General features: G+C 39.2%; 1 protein-coding gene across 5 annotated transcripts in view; it reads left to right on the top strand.

Moving 5' to 3' along the window:
• Window positions 1–426: 426 nt before the first annotated feature.
• RIC3 (RIC3 acetylcholine receptor chaperone) overlaps window positions 427–14,853 on the top strand; it is a 51,613-nt gene continuing 37,186 nt past the window's right edge. For 3 of the 5 annotated variants that reach the window (XM_082629256.1, XM_082629260.1, XM_082629259.1), the window contains exon 1: window positions 427–826. In XM_082629256.1, coding sequence (XP_082485382.1) covers window positions 703–826 — 124 coding nt within the window. In that variant the 5' untranslated portion in view covers window positions 427–702. The remainder of the gene's footprint in view (window positions 827–14,853) is intronic. The other 2 variants (XM_082629257.1, XM_082629258.1) reach the window with 2 other exon arrangements.

The following is a 14,853-nucleotide window of genomic DNA, read 5'->3' as shown; positions in this document are numbered from 1 at the left end:
AAAAGTTTCATGAGGGTAGTACTTTTCAGCTGTTCTTCAGAGAAGTTTTTAACAGGTGGAGATGCGTTAGTAATTTTCCAGGCAGAGGTAACACGATAAGCAAAGATTCCCTGAAGGCAAGAAATATGCTGGGGAAATAGCAAATGATCTAGTTTGGACGGAGCGTTGGTAAGACCGGACCACGCAGGGCCTTGAGGTCATAGAAAGCAGTTTGACCTTTCTATGAGGATAAAGAGGAGTTTTTGAAAGATTTGAAGCTATGGAGAGCTTAAAACGCATTACAGCTGCATTGTGGTATCATCACCTTGGTCCGGAGATGGACATGGGAGGTGCGGGGCCTGGGTGGGGCCTTAACGAGGAAATTAATGGGCGGTCTGGGGCGGGGAGAGAGCAGTGTGGTGAGCGGGATGGAGAGGAGGGACGACCATCAGCTGTTTCGGCGGTAGAACGCCCACGTGGGCGTGGGGCGTGGAAGGCGTGTCTAGTCGGTACAAATGAGAGGGCGCGGGTACCACTCATCGCACCAGGTGACCACGCGGGAGGAGCGGGTCAGCTCCCCGCCGCGGAGCCGGAGGCGCCTGGTCACTTGTCCCTCGCGCTGCGCCGTCCGCGCAGCCCTCGGTGGGGTCGAAGGAGGCCGCGGGCTTTGCGGGTCCAGTTCCGGTTCCGGTTGGAGCTCACCTGCGGCGAGGGCGGGTGGCCATGGCGTACTCCACCGTGCAGAGGGTGGCCCTGGCCTCGGGGCTCGTCCTGGCTGTGTCGCTGCTTTTGCCCAAGGCCTTTTTGTCCCGCGGAAAGCGGCAGGAGCCACCGCCGCTCACCGAAGGTAAGCGATGCTCCAGGGAGGGCGGCTCCGGGAATCTCCGTCCCCTCTAGAGCAGGCGGACCCGGCGGCGTGTGGCAGGTGCCAAGCCCCTGGGTTCTTTTGACACCAGCGGGCAGCTGCCCGAGCGGGTCCCTCCTGACCTTCCGCCGCAGGCAGGACCAGGAGCGCACGCAGACAAGCCTGGGCACACTCCCCGGTTGCTGGCAGCCCCTTCCCCTCACTGGCCTAACGCAGCTAGTCACCGTCTGCTCAGGTGCTCTGAGTCAGGAGGGCTCCCTCTTGGATTCCCCTCTTCAGGGCTTCCGTATGCTTTCTGTCGTGCATTTGAATGAAATAGTTGGGATTGGTACTGTTAACCTTAATGCATTGTGTACTTTGAGTTTGGTGTTGGGTGCTCACTGCTTCATGCTCTTTTTGTGCCTTTGTAAATATAACTTGAAGATTTTAATAATACGAATTTCAATTGCTGAGATGAACAAAGCTCTGCGTTCCCCTTGCCTGAACAAGTATTTGTTAATCTTTTGTTATTGGCATGATGAGTGTGGTGGTTAAAAATCCACTCTTTGGTTTGCATTCTGGGGCTTTATGGGTGAGTGTAACAAGACAGGGATGCCAAGGCTGGGAGAAGGAACTGGAACAGTTCTTTGTAGGTCCTGAAGTTACGGTAACTTGAGTCATGGTTTTACAGTCTCCACACTTTCACTAATATTCAACCTGTTGATTGTTGGACAGCTGCTTTTGAACTGAAACTCATTTCCCTCTAATTTGTATACACTGGCTGTAACTCCACCCTCTTCTACCTCACAGATAATAAATACTACAAATGCAAAGCACCAAGCTCTAGGGATGGAGAGCAGACCGAACCCAGAATTGTTTATAGAGTTTGATTGATAATCTTTGATAGAGTTTGCTTGATAATCTACCTGGGAGAGACTTCTTTAAAAAAAAAAAAGTACATGGTTTTTTTTCTTCTTTCTATTTTATTACAAAACCCCAAAGGTTTTACTCACTTTGTCTAATGATATTGTCTGCATTGAAGAAGAGTAAATTTGCGATGACCCTAAGCAGTAAAGATTTGTCTAGAATAGTCTCCTATCACAGTGAATTTTCGTTATGCTGAATTATCTTGAATAAGTTCTATTCATTGTGAGTGGGAGACACTCTTCTGAATGTATAGAGAGGCATTTAGACATGGCTTTTTCTCTTAAGAACGCAGGTGGTAATAATCAATGTTCTCATCTTAGAATCTTTGCACTTTCTGTTCTCTTCATTCTTGAAGTGTTCTTTCCTCAGCTTCCTTCTCATTGCTCACATTTCAGCTCAAATGTGATCTCCTCAGAGAGGCTTTCCTTGATGACCCTAGCTAAAATAACTCTTTACACTCCCCTCATTCCCTATTTCATCATGTTTTATTTTCTCTGTTGAAGGCATTACTATATGGTACGACATTTTCTTATTTATTTACTCTTTTTTTTGTCTCCACCTTCTAGAATGTAAGCTCCTGAGGGCAGGCACTTTGTCTTGTTTACTATTATTTCTTTAGCAGTTGGCATATAATGGACAGTCAATAAATACTTTTAAATGAATAAGATTATGAAGATACTAATATTGTGAGTTCTCTTTTTGCATTAATTACCAAAGTAGTATAATCTAGGCAAAAACCTACCTTGAATGATGTATTCCAGTAACTGAAATTTGCTAACTAAAATCCCTGCCCTGGTACACTGACATTTTAAAAACAGTGAATCCTAACCATTATTGGGTTATATACCCCTTTGAGAATCTGATGAAAGTTATGGATTTTTTTCCCAGGAAGAATGCACATGCTTTTTATACATACATTCAGAATTTGAGAACTCAAGAGAATCCACAGAACCCAGAAACCCCTGTTTTGAATAAAGGGACAGCCCTGATTATTTGAAAATGCCTAAAATTCATGCCATTTTATCAACAGCTTCCATTTCTGCCCATTGGCATATATGTGAAACAAGCACGGTCCCTTTTCCTCATAACAACTGTTAGGATAGTCTTTTAGCAAATATTTGTGATGTACACTTTTACATAGTTTACACACAACGTATAAATATTGTTAATTCCATGAAAAAATGAGCCAAATCCCTGCCTTGAGGAATCCACAGTTTAGTAGAGGGAAACAGACATTAAATAAGTGCAAAAAAGTGTTAATTACAGGTACTCAGATCCTTGCAGGGAAGTGGGGAGACACATGTTAGAATGGTCAGTTTCATTGGTGGCTCAAGAAAGGTGTCATGGAGAAGGAGAGCCGGTTTTTTTGTTTGTTTGTTTTGGTAATAGCTTTCCTGAGATATAAATCACATACTATGCAATTCATCCATTTAAAGTGTGTGGTTGAATGGTTTTTAGCATGGTCACAGAGTTGCGTAACCATTAGCACAATCAATTTTTAGAACATTTCATCATTTTCACCCCCCCAAAACCCATACTGTTTAGCCATCACCCTTCAACACTCCCCAACCCCTTCAGCCCTAGGCAACCATTAATCTACTGTCTATCTTTATAGATTTGCCTGTTATGAGCATTTCATATAAACGGAATCATACAGTATGTGATCTTTTGTGACTGGTTTCTTTCACATAGCATGTTTTCAGGGTTCATCCATGTTGTAGCATTTATCAGTACTTCATTACTTTTTATGGCTGAATAATTTTACATTGTGTGGAATATTCCATCCACATTTTATTCATTCATCAGTTGAGGGGCATCTTGGGTTTTGACTATTAAGAATAACACTGCTGTTAACATCTGTGTACACATTTCTGTATGGATACATGCTTTGGTTTCTCTTGGGTATATGCATTTGGGAAATGTAAGCATTTTAGTGTGGATGGAACTAAGAGTGAAATTTCTGGCTCATATGATTACTCTATGAGCAGTTTTGAGGAACTGCTAGATTGTTTTCCACAGCGGCTGCATCATTTTACATTCCCACCATTAGTGTGAGGGTTCCACTTTCTCCATATCCTCACCGATATTTGTTACTGCTTGCCTTTTTGATTATAGCCATCCTAATGGGTGTGAAGTGGTATCTTATTGTGATTTTTTTTTTTTGTATTTCCATGATGACTAACAACATTGACATCTTTTATAGGCTATTTGTGTATCTTCTTTGGAGAAATGTCTATTCAGACTTTTGCGCATCTTTAAATTGGGTTTCTTATTGTTGTCAGAGTTCTTTATGTATTTTAGGTACAAGTTCATTATCAGATATATGATTTGCAAATATTTTCTTCCACTTAGTAAGTTGTCTTCACTTTCTCGATGGTGTCCTTTTTTTTTTTTTTGCGGTACGCGGGCCTCTCACTGTTGTGGCCTCTCCCGTTACGGAGCACAGGCTCCGGACGTGCAGGCTCAGTGGCCGTGGCTCATGGGCCTAGCTGCTCCGCGGCATGTGGGATCCTTCCGGACCGGGGCACGAACCCGTGTCCCCTGCATCGGCAGGCGGACTCCCAACCACTGCGCCACCAGGGAAGCCCGAGTAAATTTTTATATATGGTGTGAGGTAGAAGTCCAACTTCATGTGGATATACATTTATCCCAGCATTAGTTTTGAAAACACTATTCTGTTTACATTGAATTGTTTTGACACCCTTGTTGAAATTCAGTTGACTGTAAGTGTGAGAGTTTATTTCTGGACTCTCAATTCTGGTCCATTGATATAAATATCATATGTACCCGTCCTTATGCCAGTACCACACTGTCTTGATTACTGAAGCTTTGTAGTTAAGTTTTGAGGTCATGAAGCTTTAAGTCTTCCAACTGTGTTCTTTTTTCAAGATTAATTTCTGAGTCCTGTGGCCCAGCATTTCCATGCACATTTTAGGATCAGCTTATCAATTTCTGCAGAAGCCAGCTGGGATTTTGATTGTGTGGAATCTGTAGACCAATTTGGAGAGTATTGCCATCTTAACAATATTAAGTCTTTCAATCTATGAACACAGGATTTCTTTTTATTTATTTAGGTCTTTAATTGATTTCAAAGAACTTTGTAGTTTTCAGTATACAAGTCTTATTTTGTTAAATATATTCCTAAGTATTTTATTCTTTTTGATGTTATTGTAAATTGAATTATTTTATTAATTTTATTTTCAAATTATTCACTACTATTTTTAGAAACACAGTTTTTGTGTATTAATATTGTATTCTGCAAACTTCCTGAATTGTTTATTAGCTCCAATACATGATCTTGTTCTCTGCGAACAGAGATTGTTTTACTTCTTTCTTTCCAATCTACATGCCTTTTCTTTTTCGTTCTTTTTTTTTTTTTTTTCCTAACTGCCTGGGCTAGAACCTCTAGTACAATGTTGAATAGAAGCAGTGAAGAGGGAACATCCTTGATTGTTCCTAATCTTAAGAAAGCTTTCATACCATTAAGGGTAATGCTAGCCGTGGATTTTTTTTAAAGATTCCTTTTGAGGGAATTCCCTTCTATTCCTAGTTTGTTGAGTATTTTTGTTATGAAGGGGTGTTGAATTTTGTCAAATGCTTTTTCTGTGTCTAGTGAAGCGATCATGGGGTTTTTGTCTTACATTCTGTGGATATGATGCATTACATAATTGATTTTGGGGTGGTAAACCAACCTTGCATTCCTTGGCTAAATTGAGGAGGTAATTCTAAAGTGTTTTTTTTTTTGTTGTTGGTTTGTTTTTTTTTTTAGTTTCTGCTTTATAACAAAGTGAATCAGTCATACATATACATCTGTTCCCACATCCCTTCCCTCTTGCGTCTCCCTCCCTCCCACCCTCCCTATCCCACCCCTCCAGGCGGTCACAAAGTACCGAGCTGATCTCCCTGTGCTATGCGGCTGCTTCCCACTATCTATCTACCTTACGTTTGGTACTGTATATATGTCCATGCCTCTCTTTCGCTTTGTCACAGCTTACCCTTCCCCCTCCCCATATCCTCAAGTCCATTCTCAAGTAGGTCTGTGTCTTTATTCCTGTTTTACCCCTAGGTTCTTCATGAGATTTTTTTTTCTTAAATTCCATATATATGTGTTAGCATACGGTATTTGTCTTTCTCTTTCTGACTTACTTCACTCTGTATGACAGACTCTGGGTCTATCCACCTCATTACAAATAGCTCAGTTTCGTTTCTTTTTATGGCTGCATAATATTCCATTGTATATATGTGCCACATCTTCTTTATCCATTCATCCGATGATGGACGCTTAGGTTTTTCCATCTCTGGGCTATTGTGAATAGAGCTTCAATGAACATTTTGGTACATGTTTCTTTTTAAATTATGGTTTTCTCAGGGTATATGCCTAGTAGTGGGATTGCTGGGTCATATGGTAATTCTATTTGTAGTTTTGTAAGGAACCTCCATACTGTTCTCCATAGTGGCTGTATCAATTCACATTCCCACCAGCAGTGCAAGAGTGTTCCCTTTTCTCCACACCCTCTCCAGCATTTATTAGCCAGATTAAGAAGAACACTCCAGGCAGAGGGAACACAGAGCAAAAACAACACCCAGAGCCTTGAAATAGCTTTAGAGTTGTAAGAGATGAGACTTGGGACCAAATTGTAAAGATTTTTTTTTCCTGCCCTACTTAAGGAGCTTGGATATTATTCTAAAGGTAGAGGAGGGCATTGTAAGTTTATGAGTAGAAGAGAAACATACGGTCTGAAAGGACACCTTGGCAACAGTATAAAGTCTGTATCATGAGGATTTTTTCAGGGAGAATATTGTTGCAGTAGTCCAGTTGAGACATGAGCATCATTAAGCCAGTGTCTTTGGGCTCACCAGTTAGGATTCTCATGATAAGTCACAGGAAATTCAGCTGAACTGTCTTAAGTCAAAAAGAGAATGTATTGACTAGTGCAAATGAAAAGACCCTGTGTTAGAATTGGCCTCCTGTGTGGTCTGATCTAGAGATTCACAATCTGATTTTCTGTGTCCCTTTCACTTCTGGGTTCCTTCTCAAGTTGACTCTGTCTGTTGACTTCTCTCTCAGGGTAGCAACAATAGTTGCAGCAGGTCCAGATATCACCTCCTCACACTTCATTGTCCAGAGAAAGATGTTTCTGTTCTTTTGAACTCTTCCTTCACTCCCACCTTACTCTTATCCCCTCCCCCTCCTCCCACACCTATTCTTTCCCAGCAGTTCCAGCTAACACATCCTCCCATCTTAATAGCTTGAGTTAAGCTATTTGCAGTGCTGTGGGTAGAAAGAATATGCTGATTGACCACTGTGGAGTTGAGAGTGATTCCCAGAGGGAAATAGGGGTACAGGAAGAAGGAGTAAATGGAGCAGGGGAGGCATCAACGTTGGATAGGAGGGAAGAGAACAGTTTTAAGAGACATTTTTAAATTAGACGTGGACTGTGAGAGAGAGGGAGGCATCTTGAATTATTCTCAGTTTATTGGCTTAGGTGAATACATAGATGGTAACACCCTTTACCAAAATAGTAATGAAGCAAAGTAGATTAAAGGGGAAAGATGATGAGTTCAGGAATTTGCAGACTAGTATCACGTCCCCTTCCTCCATCTTTTTTCCTAAGTTGACATCCCTAGCTGCCTCATCCATTCCTCATATGACATAGTTGCAAGTATCTAAACATAGCCCTCTTAGATGGCAAACAATAGCAAGTGTAAGCCAGTTAGCTCATGGAAGAGCAACCCTCCCACCCCCCTTTTAAAAATTCTTCTATTAATGCATCTTGGGGATTGCTTTAGATTTTTGGCATTTTACTTGCTGACCTTGCTGTATATTAGAATCTTAAACTTTTTTTTTTTTTTTAAATAGGAGCTACTCATCTAGGTTTTGTCCATTTTGTACATTCACTTGATGTTTTGGAACCAAATATAGCAGTTTCTAGCCTTCCCTGTTGCATTTTATCTATTGGTCCAGAATTCTAGCCTCTTGACATTTTTTCAGAATATTTATTGTTCCATTCAGTGTATTTGTTTTACCATCTCTCTCAGCTATATGCCATTCTTGATTTTTTTAAAAAACTTTTTTGTTAGACATTTTCAAACATAAGCAAAATTAGAGAGAGTAGTAAGATGAATCCACATCACCCTGCTTCAACAACCATCATCTTGTATCAGGTATATCCCCACTTACTTTTCCCCCCATACACTCAATTATTTTGAAGCAAATCCCAGACATTGGGTCAGTTTCATCCGTAAATAATTTTGTATACATCTCTAAAAAATAAGAATTCTGGGCCTCCCTGGTGGCGCAGTGGTTGAGAGTCCGCCTGCCGATGCAGGGGATACGGGTTCGTGCCCCGGTCTGGGAGGATCCCATATGCCGCGGAGCGGCTGGGCCCGTGAGCCATGGCCGCTGAGCCTGTGCGTCCAGAGCCTGTGCTCCGCAACGGGAGAGGCCACAACAGTGAGAGGCCCGCGTACAGCAAAAAAAAAAAAAAAAAAAAAAAAATAAGAATTCTTCTTAAAACATAGCCGCAATATCATCACACCTAAAAAATCAATAATTCCTTAATGTCATTAAATATCCAATCGGCATTCAGATGTCTCTGCCTCATAATTTTTTTTCACAATTTCACCCTTGCTTTTGATTAGCATGTCTTCTTAATAGATCATTCAAATTATTTTTTAAAATCTATCAGTCATTTGAAACTGCTCTTCGGGTCACCCCAGTCTATTCATTGAAACCTTTTGTGTAGAGTCATTAAACCAGTTGGTCATTTGATTGCTTTACTCCATCTAATTCTGTCTGTCTTAGGCTGTGGTCCACCTTCTTCCTCCCTTCTCCCTTCAGTCTATTCTCAACATAGCATCCATACTGATCCTTTTAAAGCATAAGTTTCTCCCTCCATAAAACCCTCCAGTGGCTTCCTGACTCACTCAGATGAAAAGACAAAGTCTGTACATGACCTACAAGGCCCTACTTAATCCTCTTCCCCATTTCCTTCTCCTTTTCCCTCTTTCTCATTTTGCTTTGACCACGCTGGCCTTCTTACTGTTGCTTGAACATGCCAGGTGTGCTCCCATCTCAGGGCCTTTGCATTTGTTGTTTGCCCTGCCTAAAATGCTCTTCCTTGGATAGCCATGTGCCTTTCCTTTATCTTCTTTAGGTCTTCATCTCCTGAGCCTTCTCTGGATACTCCAGCTAAAATCTTTATTTCCCCCCAACACATCCTATCCTCTTTGCCTGCTTCATTTTTTCTCTTTAGTATTTATCATTATCTTTTGTGTTATCTCTTTTCCCATTTAGAAAGGAGGTTCCATGAGGGTAAGGATTTTTGTTTGTTTTGTTCACTGCTGTATCTCCAACTTTAGACCAGGCCTGCACATTGTAGAAAATCAGTATTCATGAATAAAGGAATTAGTGAATTGAGTGAATTAATGAATGTTGGCTCCCAGGGATCATGGTTTCCTCTATTAGCATTTATAAGCCATTGCTTTATTATTATTAGTTATTTATGGTTACATAAATTATTGTGCATCCATATGATAGACTATTATGAATCTAGTAAATTATATTCATGAGGGGTTGGAGTTTTTTTGTTTTTTGTCTGTTTTGGTGGCCAGTTTTCTTTTTCTTTGAAATCAAAGGGGAAAAAATACCAGTTTGTCTGGGATCACTGTGGATTTATAAACAGGGTAGACAATACAAATACAGAATTAATCATACCTGAACTTGAAATCTGATACTGTGTACCATACCTATTTTTTTTTTTTTTTTTTTTGCGGTATACAGGCCTCTCACTGTTGTGGCCTCTCCCATTGCGGAGCACAGGCTCCAGACGCACAGGCTCAGCGGCCATGGCTCACAGGCCCAGCCACTCCGTGGCATGTGGGATCTTCCCAGACTGGGGCACAAACCCGTGTCCCCTGCATCAGCAGGTGGACTCTCAACCACTGCGCCACCAGGGGAGCCCCATACCTATTTTTTTTGAGGGACTTCTTTTCTTTAATTGTAGTTGATTTACAATGCTGTGTTAATTTCTGCTGTATAGCAAAGTGATTCAGTTATACATACATATACGTTCTTTTTCATATTCTTTTCCGTTACGGTGTATCACAGAAGATTGAATATAGTTCCCTATGCTATACAGTAGGACCTTGTTTATCCATTCTATATATACTAGTTTGCATCTGCTAACCCCACACTCCCAGTCCATCCCTCCCGCAACACGCCCCCCCAACAACCACAAGTCTGTTCTCTATATCTGTGAGTCTATTTCTGTTTTGTAGATAAGTTCATTTGTGTCCTATTTTTTAGATTCCACATATAAGTGATATCATATGATATTTGTCTTTCTTTCTGACTTACTTCACTTAGTATGGTAATCTCTAGTTGCATCCATGTTGTTGCAAATGGCATTATTTCGTTCTTTTTTATGGCTGAGTAGTATTCCATTGCTTAAATGTAGCACATCTTCTTTATCCATCCATCTGTTGATGGACATTTAGGTTGTTTCCATGTCTTGGCTATTGTGAATAGTGCTGCTATGAACATAGGGGTGCATGTATCTTTTTTGGATTATAGTTTTATCTGGATATGTGCCCAGGAGTGGGATTTCTGGATCATATGGTAATTCTATTTTTAGTTTTCTGAGGAACCTCCATACTGTTTTCCATAGTGGCTACACCAACTTACATTCCCACCAGCAATGTAGGAGGGTTCCCTTTTCTCCACATCCTCTCCAGCATTTGTTATTTGTATACTTTTTAATGATGGCCATTCTGACCAGTGTGAGGTGGTACCTCATCATAGTTTTGATTTGCATTTCTCTAATAATTAGCGATGTTAAGCATCTTTTCATGTGCCTGTTGGCCATCTGTATGTCTTCTTTGGAGAAATGTCTAGGTCTTTGCCCATTTTTCAATTGGGTTGTTTGCTTTTTTGTTTAAGTTGTATGAGCTGTTTGTATATTTTGGAAATTAAACCCTTGTCAGTAGCATCATTTGCAGATATTTTCTCCCATTCTGTAGGTTGTCTTTTTGTTTTGTTTATGGTTTCCTTTGATGTGCAAAAGCTTGTAAATTTGATTAGGTCCCATTTGTTTATTTTTGTTTTTATTTATATTGCCTTAGGAGACTGACCTAAGAAAACAATGGTACTATTTATGTCAGAGAATGTTTTGCCTGTGATCTCTTTTAGGAGCTTTATGGTGTCATGTCTTATGTTTAAGTCTTTAGCCATTTGGAGTTTACTTTTGTGTATGGTGAAAGCTGTCCAACTTTCCCAACACCACTTGCTGAAGAGACTGTCTTTTCCCCATTGTATATTCTTGCCTCCTTTATCGAAGATTAATTGACCATAGGTGTGCGGGTTTATTTCTGGGTTCTCTGTTCTGTTCCATTGATCCATGTGTCTGTTTTTGTGCCTGTATCATGCTGTTTTGATTACTTTAGCTTTGTAGTATTGTCTGAAGTCTGGGAGGCGTATGCCTCCTTCTTTGTTCTTTTTCTTTGAGATTGCTTTGGCAATTCTGGATCCTTTATGGACCCAGGATTTAGGATTATTTATAAATAAATAAATTTTAGGATTATTTATTCTAGTTCTGTGAAAAATGTCATGGATAATTTGATAGGGATAACATTAAATCTGTAGATTGCTTTGGGTGGTATGCTCATTTTAACAATATTAATTCTTCCAATCCAAGAGCATGGGATATCTTTCTATTTCTTTGAGTCTTCTTCAATTTCTTTTATTAATGTTTTATAATTTTTAGCATATAACTCTCTCACCTCATTGGTTAGGTTTATTCTTAAGTATTTTATTTTGGGGCATGTGATTTTTGAAAGGTATTGTTTTTTTACATTCCCTTTCTGATATTTCATTATTAGTGTAAAGAAATGCAACCAATTTCTGTATGTTAATCTTATATCCTGCTATCTTGATGAATTCACTTATCAGTTCTAGTAGTTTTTGTGTGGAGTCCTTAAGGTTTTCTGTGTATATAGTACCATGTCATCTGCATATAATGACAATTTTACCTCTTCCCTTCATTTGGATACCTTTTATTTCTTTTTCTTGTCTGATTGCTGTGGGTAGAACTTCCAATATCATGTTGAATAGAAGTGGTAAGAGTGGGCATCCTTGTCTTGTTCCAGAATTTAGTGGGAAGGCTTTCAGCTTTTCACCATTGAATATTACGTTGGCTGTGGGTTTGTCATAAATAGCTTTTATTATGTTGAGATATGTTCTCTCTATACCCACTTTGGTAAGAGTTTTTATCATGAATGGATGTTAAATTTTGTGAAATGCTTCTTTTGCATCTACTGAGATGACCGTGTGGTTTTTGTCTTTTTTTGTTTATGTAGTATATCACATTGATTGATTTGCATGTGTTGAACAATCCTTGTGAACTTGGGATGTATCCCACTTGGTTGTGGCATATGATTTTTTTATGTGTTGTTGAATTTGGTTTGCTAATATTTTGTTGAGAATTTTTGCATCTATATTTATCAAAGATATTGGCCTGTAATTTTCTTTTTTGGTGGTGTCTTTGTCTGGTTTGGGTATCAGGGTGATGGTGGCTTCATAGAATGTCTTTGGGAATGTTCCTTCCTCTTCAGTTTTTTGGAAGGGTTTGAGAAGGATCAGTATAAGTTCCTCTTTGTATGTTTGGTAAAATTAGCCTGTGAAGCCATCTGGTCCTATAATTTTGTTTGTAGGGGGTTTTAAGATTACAAATTCTATTTCACTTCTAGTGATTGGTCTGTTCAAATTAGCTATTTCTTCTTGATTCAATTTTGGTGGGCTATATGTTTCTAGAAATTTGTCCATTTCTTCTAGGTTATCAAATTTGTTGGCATATAATTGTTCATATTCCCTTATGGTTTCCTGTATTTCTGCAGGTATCGGTTGTTATGTCTCCTTTTTCAATTCTTATTTTGTTTATTTTGTTCTTGGTGAGCCTGGCCAGAGGTTTGTCAATCTTGTTTACCCTTTCAAAGAACCAGCTCTTGGTTTTATTGATTTTTCTTTCTATTTTTTTTTTTAATTTAGTTTATTTTTGGCTGCGTTGGGTCTTTGTGCTGCACGTGGGCTTTCTCTAGTTGCAGCGAATGGGGGCTCCTCTTTGTTGCAGTGCACGGGCTTCTCATTGTGGTGGCTTCTCTTGTTGCGGAGCATGGGCTCTAGGCACATGGACTTCAGTAGTTGTGGCTCATGAGCTCAGTAGTTGTGGCTTACGGGCTCTAGAGCGCAGGCTCAGTAGTTGTGGCACACAGGCTTAGTTGTTCTGCTGCATGGGGGATCTTCCCAGACCAGGGCTCGAACCCTGGTGTCCCCTGCATTGGCAGGCAGATTCTTAACCACCTTGCCACCAGGGAAGCCCTCTATTGTTTTTAAGTCTCTATTTTATTTATTTCCTCTCTGATCTTTATTGTTTTCTTTCTTCTGCTGACTCTATGCTTTGTTTGTTCTTTTTCTGATTCTCTTAAGTGGTAGGTTAGGTTGTTTATTTGAAGTTTTTCTTGCTTTTCAAGGAAGGCCTGTATCACTATGAACTTCCCTCTAAGAACTGCTTTTGCTGCATTGCATAAATTTTGTATGGTTGTGTTTTCATTGTCATTTGTCTCAAGGTATTTTTAAATTTCCTGTTTGATTTCATCATTGACCCATTGTTTGGTTTTTTAGTAGCGTATTTAGTCTCCATATAATTGCTTTTTTCTCATTTCTTTTTTCTGTGGTTGATTTCTAGTTTCATGCCATTGTGGTCAGAAAAGATGCTTTTGATAATTTCTATACTCTTAAATTTGTTGAGGCTGGTTTTGTGTCCTAGTATGTGGTCAGTCCTAAAGAATGTTCCATGTGCACTTGAAAAGAATGTGTATTCTGGTTCTTTGGATGTAATTTCCTGAAAATGTGAACTGTTCTATTGTATCATCTAGGATCTCTATTGCCTTACTGATTTTCTGTCTAGAAGATCTGTCCAGAGAAGATCTGTCCATTGATGTGAGTGGGACGTTAAAGTCTCATACTATTATTGTATTCCTGTCATTTTCTCCCTTTATGTCTGTTAGTATTTGTTTTATGTATTTGGATGCTCCTATATTAGGTGCATATATGTTGATGAGCGTAAAATCCTCTTCTTGTATTGATCCTTTTATCATTATATAGTGTCCTTTATCTTTCTTTATGGCCTTCGTTTTAAGTCTATTTTGTCTGATATGAGTATTGTGACCCCCACTTTCTTGTCATTTCCATTTACGTGAAATATCTTTTTCCATCCCCTCACTTTCAGTCTGTGTGTGTCCTTTGCCTAAAGTGGGTCTCTTGTAGGCAGCATCTTGTAGGCTTTTGTTTTTTAATCTAATCTGCCACTCCGTCTTTTTATTGGAGCATTTAGTCCATTGACGTTTAAGATAATTATTGATAGATATGTATTTATTGCCATTTTAAACATTATTTTCCTGTTGATTTTATACTTCTTCTTTGTCCCTTTTTCTTGTTGTTTTTCCTTTTGTGGTTTGATGATTTTCTTTTGTATTTTTCCTTTTGTGGTTTGATGATTTTCTTTTGTATTATGTTCTCTTCTTTTTGGTTTTTGTGAATCTATCTTATGTTTTTGATTTGTGGTAACCCTGTTTTTCAAGTATGTTAACCCCATTGTATATCTACTTGCCTTAGACTGGTAGTCATATAGGCTCAAACACATTCAAGGAAATTTTAAAAATCGACATTTTCTTACTCTCCTCTGTCACATTTTATGATTTTGATGTCCTCTTTTACATCTTCACATTCATTGTTTTGCTGTTCATTGTGGTTATCATCACTTTCACAGAAATTTTCTGATTTTTTTTTAATCTGTGTACTGGTTTATTTAGGTGATTTGCTTTCCAATTGTGATTTTCTCTTTTCTATACTTCTATTTAGAGAAGATCTTTCAATATTTCCTGTTAGGGGATAGTTTTAGTATTGCTGTATTCTTTTAGTTTTTGCTTGTCTGAAAAATTCTTTGTCTCTCCGTCTATTCTAAATGATAATCTTGCTTGGTAGAGTACCTTAGGTTGCAGATTTTTCCCTTTCAGGACTTTGACTATATCTTGCCACTCCCTTCTGG

Source organism: Mesoplodon mirus (genome assembly GCF_964341445.2).
Source record: "Mesoplodon mirus genome assembly, chromosome: 7".
NCBI lineage: Eukaryota > Metazoa > Chordata > Mammalia > Artiodactyla > Ziphiidae > Mesoplodon > Mesoplodon mirus.
This window is presented reverse-complemented; position numbering and strand designations above follow the sequence as displayed.